The sequence below is a fragment of the Bombus fervidus genome, chromosome 6 (genome assembly GCF_041682495.2).
Source record: "Bombus fervidus isolate BK054 chromosome 6, iyBomFerv1, whole genome shotgun sequence".
NCBI classification, from domain to species: Eukaryota; Metazoa; Arthropoda; class Insecta; order Hymenoptera; family Apidae; genus Bombus; species Bombus fervidus.
The window spans coordinates 18,514,150-18,533,423 of record NC_091522.1 but is presented as its reverse complement, the minus strand read 5'-3'; the positions used below and the strand labels follow the sequence as shown (position 1 = coordinate 18,533,423).

At 43.3% G+C, this 19,274-nt stretch overlaps 1 protein-coding gene across 1 annotated transcript in view; it reads right to left on the bottom strand.

Annotated features, from left to right (window-relative positions):
* Positions 1–8,073: 8,073 nt before the first annotated feature.
* Positions 8,074–19,274, bottom strand: part of LOC139988172 (neuroligin-1) — a 50,499-nt gene continuing 39,298 nt past the window's right edge. Inside the window, exons 5-8 of the mRNA XM_072005275.1 lie at positions 18,435–18,691; positions 17,219–17,365; positions 15,148–15,563; positions 8,074–13,103 (exon numbers count right to left, since the gene is read on the bottom strand). Coding sequence (XP_071861376.1) covers positions 11,990–13,103; positions 15,148–15,563; positions 17,219–17,365; positions 18,435–18,691 — 1,934 coding nt within the window. The 3' untranslated portion in view covers positions 8,074–11,989. The remainder of the gene's footprint in view (positions 13,104–15,147; positions 15,564–17,218; positions 17,366–18,434; positions 18,692–19,274) is intronic.

Here is a 19,274-nt window from a genome sequence, read left to right as displayed (position 1 = left end):
TCGCATAGATCTCGATAAGCTCTTTATGAACAGGAGATTACGAGAATGCGTGCGTGTGACTTATTATTATTATCCCCCCGTATTATTTCCTCTTCGAAACATCCTGCTTGAAAATCTTAATTTCGTCTGAAAGGCGTCTTAATATATTCACTTGTGATCGGATTATGAAAATTATATACGTTATAAGAAATACGAAACGAGTCTATTTGCATCGTCGAAACGAAGGGAAAAATCAATAAAATCAACTCGGGTATCGTTCGATCGAAGAATCGTTTCTCCGATACACCTTGTTGAAAAACACACGCTAATTCTGCCGGAGTTTTATTAACTTAGAATTAGTCGCGGCAAAACGCAGCGACGCAGAATTGAAAACAATTTCCTTGGCAAGTTTGTTCGTTTATTCGGCAGAACGTAGGGGATGGAACAGGGTGGATAGAGCGCCGAGAGCGCCACCGGCCGCGTTAATCCACTTTGTTAGCTGTAACGACGGGCGTGGTTTATACTCTTGGCTTTTATAGAATCGCCCAAGCACCGGCAATGAGCCTCCTTCGCGTTCGCCACTGCCACTTTGCGATTATCTAATTACCTGCTGCACGCGGAATTCATTCGTGAGATTGCTACGGCTGTCTGCACAATGGTACCGTGAAAAGAAAGATGATTTATTTCGGAAATATTACAATCGTCGAGGAAAACGGCTAAAACGGAAATCATGCTAAATGAAACTTTATTTGGCACGTAAAAAATGCAAAATATCGTTTGAAACTTTAGCGTGGTTTTTTATGATTTGGTTTCAAGGATATCGCGCGTGAAAAATATCGAAAGCAGATTTTCCTTAAATTCGTGGAATCCACTCGCGATATTTCACTTTTACAGCGATCCAGTTATCGCTAGTAATTTCAACACGCTTTTTAAGAATATTTCGTTGTCGCATACTATGTATATAGATGCGTGAGAAACATTGGATCGAACGACTAATCGAACGTTCCAAACGAGATTTCATTTGAAAATAGTTCGTATCTTTTTTCATGGACCGATAAATGGTAGCAAGGAACGAGATCTGCGTGAATCGAAAATATTACTCGATATCGGATAAATGTATGTAGCGTTATCGTTATCGGTGTCACATAATTAATAAACTCCTTTGTATCGGTACAGTTCTCTTTGGTATCAGATAGCGTCTAAAATCTGCACGCTATCGTCATCGATAAACACTAATATGACGCTAATATGTAATTAATATGTAACGCATTTTATTGACGATATTAATCGACGACTATTTAACCTTGGCGTAATTTATGAGCGTCGATAGCCGGATACGAGGTATCGATGACGCGACTGTTTAGAGTTTTAGAGGATGCGCAAGCGATCGGGCGAGCACTGCCAAAGAATAGAGACAACGTCTCTAAAAAAAAATATAAAGTATCGAAAGGAAGGCCACGGAATGGAGAAGGTGGCAACGATGCTTTCCGATTATTCGAAGCGCTATAAATTTAAACCGTAATACGAATTACTACAAAACAATAAACAAATCGCAAACATCCTACAGAGAATCTTTTCTAAATTGTTTTTATGAGAAATTTCACTTGGATTTCAGCCCCTATATTCAATAATTTCATACTTACTTTAATATACGATCCTTTCGAATTGTTTAACGTTGTCTTATTTCGTCGATGGTTATTTCTTTATCTTACAAATTGCGCGTAAGTCTGTTAAAAATCGATTTAACTTGCCAACTTCTTTGAAACGTGTAGGATTTTCGTTTCGAAAAGTCAGACACCAATTCCTTTGAAATCCTAAGTAAAACGAACTTACGACCTAAGCTCCATATTATACTACATCCAGCTCGCGAGGTATAAGAAGCTCGCGTCAAAAGCGTTTTTTTACATCATCGTAAACAGAGTTTACGGTCTTAGCCCAGTGTTACAGCCCCTTGGCTCTCTCTCTCTCTCTCTCTCTCTCTCTCTCTCTCTCTCTTTCTCTGTGCACTTCATAAAGCAGGAGAGAACATTACCTTCGAGAAAACATTTGCTCAACCTTTCAAACTTTAAGCAACCAAACTCATCGACATTTATCTCTGAAAATCATTCGATACGAGTATATGTACGCATCTAACTAACCACCTTAATTGCTACTTGTTAAAGTCGACATTTAACGCAGAATTAATATTGAAACGATAACTTTTGAATGTCGATTTTCTCAAGAGCGAAGTCTTGAGAAAGTGCAACGCCAAGTTCTTTTGTTTGCTTCTTGGCATAAAATCAAATCTTTCCAATCGTACGTTATTTAATATCAATTCGGTCGCAGAGTAACTTGCTTTTCTTAAGAAATTTATCTGTCAAGCTGCTATACTTATGAAAATGAACGAGATAAAGATATAGAATTTTGTAATAATTCGTAAATATAGTATAAAACGTCGGAAGATTTGGCCGTGACTTTTATTCGTAATACCGGGCGATCGTTCTATTTATTACGGTATAAACGAAATTACAGTTTCAAAGAACCGTGGAACGAAGCGAGCAAGTATAGGAATCACAATGTACTCTTTAACGACGGTAAAGAGCGTCAGGATTTTATTTCAAAAATGTCTTTCGTACGATCATAAAACGGAGTGATATCCATAACGGAGGTGTTATCGCTGCACGCCCAGTATGTTGCTCGTAAACGACCGTCAAATGCTTTAAGCCTTAGCTCGTGTCGTGTGCCAGCCAAATACTATGTATTGTACTTTCGTCGGAAAGCTCTCCTCCGTGCTATCTTTTTTCTTTCTTTTTTTTTTTCTTTCTCTGTTTCAACGCTGCCTTCCAAATCCTTTCTATCTATTTTAAATAAAAAATTTAACTAGCGGTTCGAGAGATGCGCGTACGTAGAATCGAGCATTTTTCCATGCTTAAAAAGTTGATATTTTAAAATTTACAATACGAATCTGACTAAATATCGTCAAAAATTTCCAATACTCGGTGCTTAGCGATATTTATCCTGATACGATATTTCAGGCTGTCTGGTGCCACCTTTTCACCGATAATCATAATTACTCGTACGTCGATAATGGAAGAAGGCGTCCCTGATCGATAGCGCTTTACAGTCGACATACGATCCGTTTATTCGTCGTTTATCTCGCAACGCTACTGTACGTCAGCGATCAATTAGTACAAACGAGGTCATCGCTCGGTCTTCTGGTAAAGCTTGAACGCTGTACTTTGTTCTTCGTCGAAGCGCATCTCACGAAATCAATCGAACCGAAAGCTCAAAAATGAAAGCGTCCCTCTATCCAGACGATACGACGCAACGAGCGAATAGAGAAGAAGTCGGATGATTCCAATGTAACGATTCTAAAGACGGATAAAAGGGAGTTTAAATGTTGCAGCGTGTCTGTTATTTTAAAACTTGGCAAGACGTTCGTATCGTATTCGATTCGACGATGAACGTTCGCGAGAAGGAGCGCGCGTTCTTCGATTCGCACCGCCTTTCATCGTGCATCCATAGCTGTTTAAGATCGCTGGTAGCTCGATTCAATTAGCTCCACGACTCGGCAAGGGACAGACCATCGTGGTAAGTAAGACAAGTTTGATAGGAGAAAACGGCGAATAGTCAAGTACGGTTTATAGTACGGTTGCTCGGCGGCAACGCGTTCGTAGCTGTTGCAATAAAGTTACGCGATTTCCGGATACCTGAAATACAATTACGCCGTTGTTCCGTCCACGGTATTTATCGCGAGACCTTTGTATTAATAAGAATCATTAGCCAACTGCATCCTCCGAAACTGATGGAAAGTGAACGCAATACCGAATTACGAGATGCCGAATAACTTTCTTTCTTCCTTCTTCGTATCGATTTACGTATTCGCGATTCAACAAAAACTGTTTGTTGTGCGCGCGTGTATTTCGACGCTACACTTTATTACCTGGCGAATTAACATTGGGTAACTTGTTCGCGTTGATGAGAAGCGGAGCCCCGATGGCGAACTATCGATCGACTAACGAGGAATTCTACGATTCTGCCCGAATGCCGAGAGACGTAGGCGGTCTCTGTACGCTGAGAAGATTCTTTTCGTTCGATCGCTGGAACTTGTGGCGTTTCTACGCGATTCGCGAAAGCTACGTACGATACGAAAGTTCGGACGATTCTCGAGGACGACACTTTGAAAGTGACGACACGGCGTTTGCGACGCACTGAGCTATCGAGAACGCGATCAACATAGAAACGTGGATCGTGTTTGAAAGTTGGTTCAACAGATGGAAAACTTGGACGCATCGCGGAAGCTGCGAGTCGCCAAGCAAATAGAGCCGAGTATTATATTATATTTATAGGGTAATGGCGCCGGACGACTTAAATCATCGCGAATAAATCATAAGCGCGAATAAGCAGGTGGTGCTATTCTCGATCACGACCTGAGAGTAAATGGGACGTGGATTCGCTGTGCGTCTCGAAACTCTACAGGATCCTGGATTATCGGCTCGCTGATGAATCCGAGGATGCGGCAATATGGGTAATCCGATTCGCCAAACTGCTACCGACCATTCAGAGGACTCAAGAGAGTGCTCGCCGCTTTTAACGACCGGGCGGTAGCAAGCTGCTTTCATCGAAAACTAACTCGAACGTTATCCGCGTTTCGAAATTTTTCTCGTAGTAAAATTTCCGTTTATATCGCGATTTTTAAAATTTACCAACTTTTGAACTAGAACTTGGAACGTGAAATCCTTTCGTTAGAGAGGTTGTTGGCGCGCACGCGGCGACGCGCATTTGCTTTCGAACCATAGCGGCGTTATAGCCGTAACATGGCCGGTATATATCGGTCCGTACACTCGGTCTATGCCACCGACTGTATGGCATGACTAATTATACTTCAGCCCGCGGCAGATCTCGTTGGCTCGGCCCTCAAGAGGCGGCAAGCACCCCATTAAAGCTCGAGCTTCGGCCACCCTCCGCAAGGAAGACCACGAGACGTCGATACGAGCCTCATCGACGTCGCGGTCGTCGTCGGGAGGACGAGAGGATGTGCGCCGTGCCGAAGGAAAAGCGGCGGAAAGGGACGAACGAGAACCGAACGATGGTGGCTACGAGCGGTAACCGCGGTTGTTCCTTTTCAACTAATGGCGCCATGCTTCGGTCGGTCGAATATTTCGAGGCACGATCTTTGCTTCTTGTTCCGAACGTGCGATGAATTTGCAGAGTCCTCTGTCCTTTTTAAAAACAGAACTATATTTGTCTATTCTCTGTAAATAAAATACTTTGCGAGATAAAGTAAGGCAGGAACGTAAACACACGATGCACAAGACACCTAGCGCGATAATATCCGCGATAATGTTTTTTCACTGTTACCTAATTTACTTAATTTACTTTCGAGCGACCACGAGTCGGCCCACTGTCACGAGAAGCATTTGGGATGGAAAGAATCGACGCGCAATTACGATCTTCGTAGTCTTGAAATGTTCACCGCTTGTCATTAGCTTATACCATATTCTAACAAGTCCGTTCCATTTCCGTATTCGCAAATTTTCCATTTGTCTTGTATCGATATAAAATCTTAACGCGTTCTTTTAACCGTCTCGTTAACGATCTGGATCAGTGGTTGAACATCGGCACGTTCTATACAGGACTAGCGGTCATCTTGATATTTACGATCGGAGTTGTAAATACTTTATCATCTCGCGTAAAATAATAGAAATTTCGAGCAAACATAACGAAACGTTCAATTCCTTACTTCGCTACAAATTATCAGGAATTTTCTACTCAAAATCATTTCAAGTTCAGTGTACGTGTTTACATGTTTGAGATCCATCTTTGATCAGCGATAGATTTATTTTATCATTATCATCGAAGAGTCATCGGACTGTTCCTTCGTACATCTTAAAGTGGACGATATAAAATAAACGAAACGTCCTGTATACCTGATATTTTAAAAATCTCTTCTTTCATTCGTTTGTCGCTGTACTACTGTGTTTACTACGGATATACCGTACGTTCTTTTAATCGTAATAATCGTATGATAGAAATTTCAATGATAGAAAGTTCATTGGAATACGATTAATTCCATCGTTCTGTAGGATTATTCGTTCTGCGTGTACGTACGTAGTTAGAAAAGTTCGATGTTTCAGGCACATTTTGGACACGAAGAAATACAGCAGACAAGCGCACGTAGCCACGTACAGTTTCAGATACCGAACTCACACGTAGACGCGGGTTCGTCACACGTGCCACTTTGGCAGGCCAAGAAGGTGTGCGGTATATAGCTGAGCCAGAAACGATCCTCGAGATTGCTCGTTCTCGAGGAGCCGCGAGGGGACCGGAATTTCCATTACCCTAAAACATCGAGTGTCTCCGTGGTTTTCGCGGCAGCTGGCGTCGCCGACGGTGGCGAGAGGATCCTCGAGGAGGAACAGCCTGCTTGTACCGTGATCGAAACGAACCCGGGCGTTTCGCGAGGAAACGGAGCACCGCCTCGGGAGAGAAGAACGAAGACGAGAACGAGGCGTAGGAGAAAGAGGACGTCCGTCCTCTCTGCCGCTTCTCCTTTCGCGCACCTTTCACGCGAGATGCACGGTGTTTTTCGACCTGTCTCCTCCTTGGATTCCGTTTGTTATCTCTTCTCTGAGCTGCTTTTCTTTTTCTTTTTTTTTTTTTTTTGCAGTTTGTTTGAGCTGTAAGCAGTCGGACTGTTGGAATTTATTTTCGCAGTTACCGTTTATTCTCATTTTTACCGCCTGTTGTTTCGTCTTTTTCCTTTCTTTCTTTCCTTCTTTCCTTCCTTCCTGCTCTATTTCTTTCTTTCTTTCTTTAAGGTGGAATTCAGTTCGTTCAGGTTGAAAGTAGTTCGTTGAATCGTAGGTCGAGATCGGAGTAAGCTAATTCGCCGCAAGAAAAATGAAGAACGGAGATTCTAAATGGTTTTCAAACTAGGGTTCGTTACGCTTTTCTTACCGATACGTAACGATGGTTTATCGAGGAATTCAAACAAACGGTTCGATTTTCTCGCAAATGGAAATAAACCGGTTTAGAGATACGTAAAGTACATTTTGTCAAATTTTCTATGAGGTTTACGTCATTGAACTAAATTCGTATTCCGAATATCGCAGTACGCTTTACGATGTTAAGAGGAAATCAACGTTTGTCGCGTGAACTTGTAGCCGAGAGCGTAACGCATAGCTCAAAGCCTTTGTCGAAAATGAACGGTGACGGTGCGACAAGTGAGAGGAGTTTCCAAGTAATGGCAAACAGAAATCTTTAGCTCGATCCCACCAAACTGTTAATAGCGTATCTACCATACGCGTTTGCGTATGAGAAAAATATTCCGTTCAAAATTTCTGAGAAACGCTACTCCTCGTCCCCAATGAATCTTAAGGAAATTGGAAGGAACTTGGATATTGCGATGGAAGAAGATGTTCTTCGTAAGTAACGAAAGAACGATTCTATTATTTACAAAACTAATTATTCGATGAAGTAACTTGTCGGTGGTTACATGTACTCGTAAGTGGCAACGATCTCTTTCGAGGCGTTTTTCCCTATATTATAAGAGCTTCAAACTTTTACTCGTGTTCCATAGTGCATCGCTTTAAAATTCTTATTCGACAAAGTCAACGAACGATTTATCGAGCAAAATTTGCAAGGTCTATAAGAAACGTTGCTTAACGTTTCCATGGATATTTGAGATGCAAGCAAATGCTTAATTTCCACGTAAAATAACGCAGTGATCGTGTACGATATTATAAAACGAGATTAGCACTTACCTATTCGGATCAGGAGCAAACGATTCGACGTGGCCACGCGTGCTGACTTGGAAGAGTTTCGATCAATCTACGAATGTCTACAATTAGGGCGCAGAAACGACGTAAAATTATGTAAATCCGTAAACTAAATCCGAAACGTATAAAATGAATAAAAGATAAAATTAATAAAAAAAAAAAAAAAAAAAAATGGACAAAATTGTTGTTCGTATCAGTGACACGTCAAATCATCGTAATGCGAAACACAAACATAAATCGATACAAGTAAAATACGAGTAACGTGACTCGTAAAACGAAGACAACAGGGAAAGATCGCGCGTAACAAGAATTTTAGTCAAAGTACCAACGATGCTTACGTTTTAAATGCTTTAAGTATTTATTTAAACAAATCCCAACATTCCAAACATTGATAATCGTGTACGTGTACCTGTGTATGCACGTGACTTCATTCGCGTACGTGTAAGTGTACATGTATGTCTTCTTTCGATTCTGTATGTAAATGACGCTGAAGACATCGGTGTTTCGCGCGTTAATTCATCGAGAATCCTGGTTCCTTTTCTGGAAACTTTCTGAAAATTCAGAGGTACGTTTCAACGAACATCGGCCATCGTTCGAAAGAATCGTCGAAGAAGAAACGCGCGAACAAATGATCGAAATCGAGGATCCGTTGATTCATCGACGAAAGTTTTTCAACGACAGGACATTCCAACCTCTTTTTTTCTGCTTCTCGCAATTTTACACGCATACACACGGCCACGCAAAAATTTTTTCGCAATCTCCCTTCGTTTCTTTCGTTCGAAATTCAAACCACGTCGAGGCTCGAAAAGTCGTTCCGATGTGATCGACAATTTCTTCCGGGCGTAAAGATACACGAATTTTTTCACGGCGGCGGGCGTTGTTCGCCTAAACTAAATTAGTAGTTGGTTAGATTTTACTTACGGCTGGCCCCACACGCGGTTTCCTTTTTTCCCTTTTCTTCCAGTTTCTTTTTTCTTTTTTCGCTCTTTCGTTACGTTCCAAACTCGCACGAAAGCTCGCAACGACTCGTTTCTCCTTCGTTATCGCGATCCGACTGCCTCTTGTCTCCGGTATCGATCGTTAGCTTCGCGTTTCTCGATCGCAGTTGCCTCTATCCCCGATATAAAAAATAAAAAAATAACAAAAGTAAAACGGATAATGAACAATTCTTTCTTAGAGGGATATTAGGAGAAAGGTGTAATGGAAAATTTGCCGGAGGTAGGTGCGTCGATAGAACGACGAATCGAGAGAAAGGAGCTAGTGGTTCGAGTTTAGCGACGATGGAAAGGAAGAAATTTTAGCAACAACGTGGCGGTCTTTGATTTGAATTTTCCTTTTCCGTTTTTCGGGGAATGCTTTAAAAAGTAAGAATAACTTTCAAACAATCGCGAGGAAGGAAAGAAAATAATTCAAAAGTTGTTTATCGTAACGGAAGGAAAACTAACCTCGGCTGTTTTAATAGCGGCCCAATGAATATTTCTATTTCGTTTCACGAAAACGATCAAAGTCTAATTTAATGTGAAAATTTTGTTAATATCATAAACTTTAACTTTAATCGAAACAATTTGCTTGTGACATGTAAGATATTGAAATTTGTTAAACGTAATTATATTCTAGGAAACGTAGATATTCTAGGAAAGACACGAGGATATACGGAATTTCATCCCTTTCGTAATGTTAAAGTCTCGTTGTGTCGCTACTTTCGACTCTGACTATCGTTGTCTGTTACTACTTGATATCGAATAGAAACTTTCGCGTCGGGTATTTTAACTTACATATTTCTACGCTCAAAGAGGTAAATGCCATATCGTTCGTTACCATTTAATCTCTCAATCGTTAGAATTCTTGAATGCTGTAAATACTTTGACGAGAAACGTTTAATTTAAAATAAATAGATTTCGCGTAAATCAGGCGCTGAACATTTTTGTTATCAACTTGACAAACGGTTAATCTTGTTCCACTATTCGGCGAAACTTAATCGAGGCTAATTTGTCGGAGAGAATGGGGAACAGCGAGGAACGTCGCTCGTAAACACCAGCATTTATCAACGGTACACGTTTGAAAGAGGACGCGACATTCTCAAAATTACCGATCGGCAGCTTCATCGACGATGAAAGTCCTTACGGTTTGCGTCTATATCGACGTCAACCAATATAATTTATTTCGAGAAGAATATTCATACCGTTTATATATAATAAATTAAACGTTCGATAATACCAGCAAGGTTTGGCGCGAGATACGTTTCCTTATCAAATAGGTAGTTAGATTTCGGAAAACGGGGGAACTATTCGCGTATCTTCGAAGGTAGTAGGAATTATTTTGTAACAGCAATTTTCTTATAAAGAAAAATACATCGAATACATAGTTGGATCGTACGTTCGAAATTAAGTTACAAACGAATATACTTGAAACGCATTTACATACATACTAGGAGATAAGAAAGTAAATATGGAACGAGGCAGAAAGCAAAGTTTCATCCAAGCAATCCCAAATTCGACAGGAACCTTCCCTGTCGGTACGCTCCAAGGAGAAACGAAAAAGTACAATCAGGATGGATCCACCTTTTCCTTTCAACGTTCCAATCATATTCCCTGGCATCGAATATAATATACAATTTATATTTTCTACTTCACCAACTGGTTATTCATTCCATTCTCATCCTCTGTCACTCTGACGCTCGCACTACGATTTTTGCTCTTGTCTCTCACTCTCTCGCTCTCTCTCTCTCACACTCTCTCTCTCTCTCTCTCTCTCTCTCTCTCTCACTCGCTCTATCTATCTATCTATCTATCTATCTATCTATCTATCTATCTATCTGTCTATCTCTCTCCTTTTCTCTCTTCCCTTTTTCACGTATGTAACTAAGAACACTCGCGATTACACTGACGAGAACTTCAGATTCATCAATTCATTAGCTGGCAGGCTCCTTTCGTGGCGAACCTGCAGAGTTTCGCTTGATCAGGTCCATTTCCTCCCGTACGACTTCCTGCTCTCGACCGAAAAAGAAAACGAGATCCGGAAAGCCGAGGTCAGACCTTCCAATTCCTCGAATAATTCCACTTAGTGCTCCGACAAATCCGGATGAAGGAAGCCCGAGGTATCCTACTGGGCTTCCTCGGCGCGCGCCTTGTCTTTTGGGTTCCTGAGATTATATCAATCCCCTCGTTTCACAGTGTCGAGCGTCGCGACGACTCTCGCCGACGGTTAAACTTCTGCTCGACGCCGACTCTGTCGATATCCATCCCTCGTTCCTCGTTTCTTTCTATCCGACTTCTCTCTGATTCTTCGCCGTCCACCTCGTATAGCTCTCGAAGGAGGAAGACAAAGAGTCGATGCTTTTTGCGCGAGATCTTTAAAAAAAAATTCCTGCGTCTTCTTTCCTTCTGTTTTCTTCTTCTCGATATCGCTCGATATCGTTCATGCTCGAAGAAACTCGGACGAGCAAACCGAGAACCGTTTAAATTTAAATTCGATGGATCTATGATAAATTTGAACGTACGAAATATATTCACGCGATCAACAACCAATAAAATCGTTGCCAAAAATTGAGAGACGCTGCGTTTTCCTCCGTTGTTGTTTCTATCCGTTAGTATCACTTGTCCGTTCCGTTGCTTCTTCCTTTTCTCCGCTTTTCATCGTGTTGTAAGAAATACTGGAAAATATCTACGTCGAATCTCGTAGGAACGTGGGTTGCCTGATTCGACTTTGACGTTGCTTCCCGGCGCGTCTATTATATCTCTTCGAGTATCGAATTCTTTTAAGGCCATCGATTTGTGCTTTTATTTGCTGTCTTATGCGTCTTCGTTAATCCGTTTATCGATTCTTCGAGGATAGATGCTAAACTGGCATCGATCTTCGGCTACGAATATTCCCTCGAGCGCGACGTAAAACCGTAAACGCTGACATCTCTCTTTCGAAACCACGCGCTTGAAACTGCCAATTCTCTTGCAACTGTGTTTCCTTCATACACGCACGATGTCTCTCGAACGCCGTAGGCCTATGCAGAATCTCAAATTCTTAAGCGCGAGGAAACTCTCGACAGAGTCGAATATGCAACGTTTGAAAGTTATGGCGCGTTGCAACAACGGACTTTAGCTTGGAACGCTCGAAACGCTGAATTTCTTCTTGGTGGAAGCTGTTGGTCGACTACCGCCAGCAGTAGCGACGATCTAGGATCGCTCGACATGTTTACTACGAACGAGCCAGTGAACGAGTTTTCGGCAAAAGGAGATTGCAAGAAGGTACTCTCCTCATACGGAAATTTCTTGGATCTGAACACGTTTCTTGGCGCTACCGGGTGTACCAGGTTGCCTGAGGATTCCTGGACAGGACAGGCTGACGTTGGGTGCTGGAGCTTTCGGAGGCGGTGGAGGTTCTGGAAGATTCTCGTCGTCGTCGTTATCGTCGCTGCTGCTATCCCCGTCGTCGTCACCGTCGTCGTCGTCGTCGTCGTCGTCGTCCATCCTGGCAGTGGTCGCGTCTACGCAAGGCGATGGAGTGCGCGTCCTCTGGACGCACGGACTTCTACTATACAACGGTGGTTCTAACACTCTCTTGCCTCCGCCTGGAGGCGGAGAACATTGAAACTCCTGCAACTGTAATTCCAACTCCTGCGCCAGTTTCGCTTTATGCGGTGGCGGACTCGAAGACGGCGAGTCCATCAGATTCAAGGAAGATAGCCTCTGCTTTCCCGAGGACACCTCGATACCGGAACACCCTGCTTCCAATAGCTCCTCCTTCTTCTTATCTCCAAAGGCCGAAGATAAACCTCCGGCCGCGTTCGAAGCGTTCCTGTCCCTCTGATGGTAGATGCCGGCGAAAATGAGAATGTTCAGTAGCAAGAGAAATATGCCAACGGCTATGGTGACTGTGAGGGCTGTGGTGTAGCTTTGATAATGACTGGAGGCCAGCTTTCTAAGAAGATTGTTAGGCGCTGGGCCCAGGTTCGGATGCTGCGAAGTTTTCGAGGTTGTCGCCACGGTGGTGGCGACCGTAGCGTTCGGCGTACACTCTGTGGTCGATATCGCGCTCGAGATCGAGGATGGCTCGGTGGGTGACGGTACCGGGAGCGGAGGCGCTGGCAACGGTAGCGCTTCGGTCTGCTGGCGCACCGCACCTTCGTACAGGCTAGGGCTGTCGACCAGATGATGGTGACGCATGCTGATTTCGTATCCGGGTCGATGTAGTTGCGGCAACAGATTCAACCAAAGAGACATCTTGTGGCCCCTGTAATGCGACCGCATTTCCGTGCTACGACCGGCCTCTAGGTACAGCTGATTTATCGAATCGTACGAATCCCAGAACGGCGGGCTGGTCGGAAGCCCGTCGGATCCCGATGTCAACGGGCTGACGCCGTTCGGGTCCCTGAAACATCACGCGTGCGCCAACACACGCGTCTCGATCAAACGGTCTCTGCTATAGGTACAGATCGTGCTCTGAACCGTGATCGGTTCGAGGAACGGCTATCTCGCTACTATTCAAAATCCGGGGACTATGGGGTACGTTCGTTCTTCTTACACAGCACATTTAACACAGATAAAAGCGATTACAGATTCCTGCGATTTAGCAAACACATCGACGTTTCTTTTTTCCTTCGGATCTGCGTGCTATTATATGTCCAAGCAAAGAACGAAAGAAAAAAAAAAAAAGAAGAAAAAAGAAAAACAGAGGAAAGAGAGAAGAAAACCAGCGAGACGAAATTCGAAGAGATGCGTGCGTGGTGCAGAATCGTTGAATCGAATCGTACAAATTTTTTTTAATTACGGAAATACTAAAACGATAATGATGCTTTTTTAAGCATAGGAGAGCGTAGATTTCTATATCATCGAAGCTGTTGGCCAATTTTTTCTTTTTTTTTTTTTTTTTTTGCTCGTTTGATTTTCGTGTTATACTCTTTGCGCGTTCAACGATAGATCTAAACAGATTTTCTCGAGTTTCTTTCAAACGTTACTTAATCTTAAACGTTATATGCACATCTTTTCCTTAGATATAAATTTTATTTGGAAAAAAATACATGAAATCGTTAAATCGTTGAAAATACGTTTGTCGTTTAAAGTTAAAAAGAATCCGTAAAATCAAAGTTGCCTGCGTTTCTATTTTTTCTCTCGTCAATTTTCAAGTAAAATAGATTTTTCTACTGCTCGAAACAAATCTTCGCGAGAAATTATCTGATATTATCTTAACGTAACGTAATTATCCTATACCGTCTGGTTAGAGAGTCAGGCACATGTCATATCGATATCGAATTACAGAACGCGCTCTAATCCAATGATTATATTATTAGTCCAACTCTAACTCGAGGAACGCGTAACTTTAGCTAATTGTATTCGGTTCAGGAAACGCGGCAGCAAGTAACAAGAAACTAGCCTCGCGTCATCGTAATTGTAAGTTTAGAACTTGCAGCTGACTACGTTGCCATTTGCTCCGTTATCAGAATTCCTGGCGGTCCTGCCTCGGTTCCCCATAGTCGTCGTCGGCGCCGTTTTCACGAACGCGTACCGTCGTCCCGACGACTTCGCTCAACTTCCTCCGCTTTAAATCGCCGAAATTAAGAAGAACGATCGACTCTCGTCCGTCGGTTTCGATCGTTTCAGCTCGAAGCGATCGGAAAACTAAGCGTGTTGGTAATTTGAAAAGTTGTCCCGAACGTGTTGATTAAAGTCTCGCGATCGGAGCCGTTGCGATCATGTTAATTAGGACGTTGATATTTTGACAGCGACATCGATGGGAGTATCGTGTATGAGCGTTACGATATCGAGACGGTTTTAATTTCTTTCAAAGTTACAACAAGTGGGAATAAAGCGTTCTTTTGGGTGAAAACGAAAGGTTTGCAAGCAGAAAGTTTCCCTTTAGTTTTGCTTGTAGAAATAATTGTAAGGAGTTTCTATCATCTTTTGCCATAGAATTCAATTTATTTGGTTAATTAAATACCTCAGCCGTTTTATTCGAGTGCTGTGGCGATCGAAAATTAAAAAATAATTTCTTAAAATTAAAATATTTACTTTAATCTCGTAGAAAGGCACGCGATTAAGCACGTCGAAGTAACAATTTCTCAACGTTGTATTAGCAAATTTTTAATCTATTATCGCGTCTTGATTAAATTCTTCGTAAATACGCGATGGAATATCGAAAAATATGGATCTAACCGAGAGATATAAAAACGTACTTGACGTAGAAGCCAAGTCAACGAGCGTCGAACAGATCGTTCGATATCACGGCGAAAGCGACCGAGTATCAGCTACCTTTCCGACGAATCCAGTCGTCAAAAGGAAACAGAGTGTCGACTGGAAGTTGCCGTGTCCGGCAGCAGAGTACAATCGCGTCTGCACGACCGTGCGAGTAAAATGCAAAGCCGAGAACCAACTTGACAAACAGGGAACAAACAGGGAACAAAGACGGAAAGACTCACCCGCGTCTTACGAAGTTGGCCAAGTAATGGACCAGCAGTTTGGACAGGTTCTCATCGGCCAAAGTGTAGTTGGCTTGAACGGACACGACCTCCCCGCGAAGGAGAGGTATCCCCAAAAGATAGGGCACCTCCTCGCCCCTCCGACTTGGTCGGTCGCCGAGCTGAAAATGCAAAAAGTAACCACGTCCTCCGGACGCCGAGTGCAGCAATGCAAGCCTTAGGAGAGGAGCAGCGACCTGACCGTCGCCGAGCAGGGACAGAAGGCCCTCGCAGATCGCTAACGGACTCTGCTCGCCTCTCTCCCAGTCCGTGTACTCGTTACGGAGGGTCGAGTAGATCTCGTGAAGGTGGTAACGATAGGTGTTTCTCACGTAAGTGCGCAAAATACGATCCCTCCTGGTCTCGTTCAAACCGTTCTGCAATCATATCGGATGGATGGTTGATGGAGAGTTTTCTTTTCGAGGGACACTCGTAAAACTTTCGCATCGGCCGATCGTAAAATTTTATCGTATGCTTGGTTTTTTTCGGAGTCGAGGTTTATCGCGATATGGCCGAAGATGGACGAGGTATGCGCCTTTCTCATCGCTTTACTCCTGCTTTCGTACGTGAAAAATGCTTTATCGAAATTTATCCTACAAGTTGCAAATCCTTTCTGGAAAAGTATCTTTACGCAGACTGTCCTTAATCGTTCTTTCGATAGCTGTTAGGCGACTTTAATCAAGCTTGATCCAAACGCTTCGAGAAAATCAGAAAACGCCTTGACTGAATGTAACAACGATGTAAAACCACGCGCGAACACATACCTCTGTGTGCGTGTGCGTGCGTGTAAATGTTTTTGTCTGGGAGGGGGGAGGGGAGGAGAAAGAGAGAGAGGTGCGAGCACGTCACTCGACACGACGTACAGTCATTTGACAGACGAGGCTCTTGTCCCTGAGGGAAAAACCAAAGTCTAGAAGCATCGATCTAAACCTAATTCGAAATAATTGGCGTTTCGGGGCGTGCCTTTTGTTACCGCGGCGTCAGCGAGCCTTAGCAGCAAACCTCGTGATGATCAGATTAGTCAGCCGAAAAGGGAGGGACACGGTACAATATATACATATATATATACACGCGCGTACATACAAAAGGGGTATTAGAAATACGTATTAAGCGAATTTTTAAAATGACAAACGCTCCGATTGGTACAGAGTCTGTGCTAGACTTTGCACGTAAACGAACGATCGAAACGGCACCGTGAAACGTTCGATCGTTATCAAATTGCGAAGGAGCCGCGGAAATACGCTTTAGCGAACTATCCATCGACCGTAACCGTCGGATTGTCGATAATATTCGACACGAATCGGTGGCCGCATTTTGCGACAATACGCGTTCGCTAATTAGTAATTTATCGAGTTCGTGCCAATTATCGGTGCGTGCCAGCTGCACGCGAACCCGTTCGCGTCTCGTCAAACCCGTTATCGCGATTAAAAATAATTCAACGTAGATCCCACAGCCTGACCGAATTCGACGTGCAAATTAAAAGAGAATTACGTAGAACGATATATCGAGAAGGTATCGTTCTAGTTTAACAAAATTATAGTCATTTTTCTATCAGAATGCATATAGAAAACGCGATACTTGTCGATAATTAGAAAGATCATTTAAAAATCTTCTAAAGGCGATTATAAGAGCAGTTTCTGTACGGAGCGATATTACGATAATTCTATTAAAATACAATTTTCATTTTCACTTGTGCAGCAAGACGAAACACGAGGACGGTAATAATAACGACATCGTTTAAAGCGAATCGATCTTGGAAATTACGCGTAACACGGAACGATATCGTCGACAATTTCCACCAAAAAATTATTCAAACACTTCCATCCGAGTTCTTCGTTGCGATCGCATTGGATGACCATAATCCCAGCTCAAGAAACCTCAAACATCTCGGGATAGGACGTATTGACCACGATTTCCGACCGAGCTCGTCAAAACGAATAAGCTGTAACGAACAGACTCGGAGGCTTCGTTCGTGTTGAACAAGTAAATGCCGTACACGCGTTCGATCGACCCACTTACGCTTCCGACTTACCTGTAGATCGTCGTCGGTGAGGTTTATCCAAGCTTCCTCGGTCGTCAATCCCAACAGGAGATCTCGATCGCCGAAATTAGCAAACTCGGTGCCTGGTCCAGGTATCAGGGGCATCAGTCCCGAGGAGGAGGCAGTCGGTTGGAAATTCTTGACATCGGGAACAGGAGAAAGACCCATATTGAACGTAGCCGTGGTGTGGCGATAAGTCGATCTCGAGGCGAACTCTCCGTGCAATTAAGTCGACGCCCGCGAAAGGCAAGTTGCGGGCAACTATCGATTTTCGGGTCGACTTCCGATTGCCGGGAGTCGCTGTGTAATTGCAGTTACACCGTATACTTTATGGCTTTTAATTAAAAGTTCGCCGACGGGCAATCTTGCCTAGCGATACACTCTATATCGATTTTCGAAAAGGAAAGGAAATATAGAAAAGAGGAGAGAGAGAGAGGAAAGTAATAAAGAAAACGGAAAGAAGAAGCGAGCGACACGGAAGCGGTCGATCAACGGCAGGGGCGCGGCGCGAGGTTAGAACTTAATACCCTGTTCTTCCGTCGCTCGACATCTGTCAGTCGGTTGTCGGTTCAATTAGCAAACTCATCGCTTACACGTCGCCTGGTCCGCTATTTTCCGCGGCCAAAATGTCTAACGCCGCGACTGCGAGCGTGCGCTTTCATCGTCGAGCGTCTGTCCCGTATCGTTGGTACGCCCAGGTTAAGAGGATTCCTCGTTTCCATTCAGACAGGATTCTGGATAATTTGGCTTTCGATCTGTACGTGACCGAGTTTTATTCGACCGATGACCAGCGTTCCAAAGAGCATGCTTCGAGCGTGGACAAATATTTGAAAATAAGAATCGGAAGGATTTGTAAGTTTAAGGAACGTATTCGAACGCATTCGAATATTTTGATCGGAGCTGAAACGTTCTGAAAACGAATAAAAGAAACTCGAGATGATACTATCGCGACATCGCGTACCGCGATAACGATAATACGGGACATCGATTATCCGAACAACGTAACATAGTAAGGATAAGCGCGGGATAAGTAAGGACGAAGGAAGGAACATCGTATCGAAGAATCATCGGTAGATCAGAAATATCGTATTAGGTTCTTTCGTAAGTAACGCGGTTTCTCGGAGAGCTTAGTTTGAAATAACGAAACTCGTTAGGATACGTAGCAGTCGTATAAAGGAAAGGTTTTACGAACGTCTGGTAGAGATACCTGATTGATCGGCGGAGGCATGACCGCCCCATCGACGAAAGGAGCAAATCCGGAAGTGAATCTCGGGGTATCCCACTGCACGGCGAGAAGCTCTTCCAAACTCCGCAAACGAAGGCACGGTGCGATATCGTCAGCCTCGACGTCACCAGAGCATTCGGTCTGATTGGCGACGTGACGTTTCGCCGTTAACGGATCACGCTGTATAGCCCAGGGTGACAAGGCAGAACCGCCGAGTAAAACTACTCTCTCGACCAGCTCTGCGATATAAAAAACGTGAAACTGCGTAATACGACGCTACGATGATTTCTCGAGAAACAGAGAGATGGAAATTTGTTTGATCCGTAACTTTGCGTTGTAACGAATTTACTTACGAATAGAAATTTCCTATTATACTTAACTGTAGAATTTGATTTCGGTAAAATCAATGTTTTGCGTGCGTTAACGCGTCAACGCGTATACAGATAATCACAAGCGTGAATCGTTTAGCAGATAAATATAATTTAATAAAAGTAGGCTTATAAGGATTTAGAAAGGAGATGTGTTCGAAGAAAGTGTTTCTTAGGGATCTTAGAAGGATAATATTTCTAAATCTGTCGACTATACGTATTTTGTTCGTCGTTTCTTATAACGAGTATATTTCAGAAAGTAAAGTTCTTCGATCCGAAGGAATCGACGTTGTGCGCACGATCGTTCGGCCGTTGAGTCGACTCGTCGTCGTTTCGACCAAGAGCGCCGCGTGCCGGGGTATTAGGGGCGAGTCCGCGAAGCCCCGATGGAGCCGAGGGACGGTAAAACGTATGGCGGAAGGGCATTAAAAGGAGGACGCGAGGTAGGTTCGTT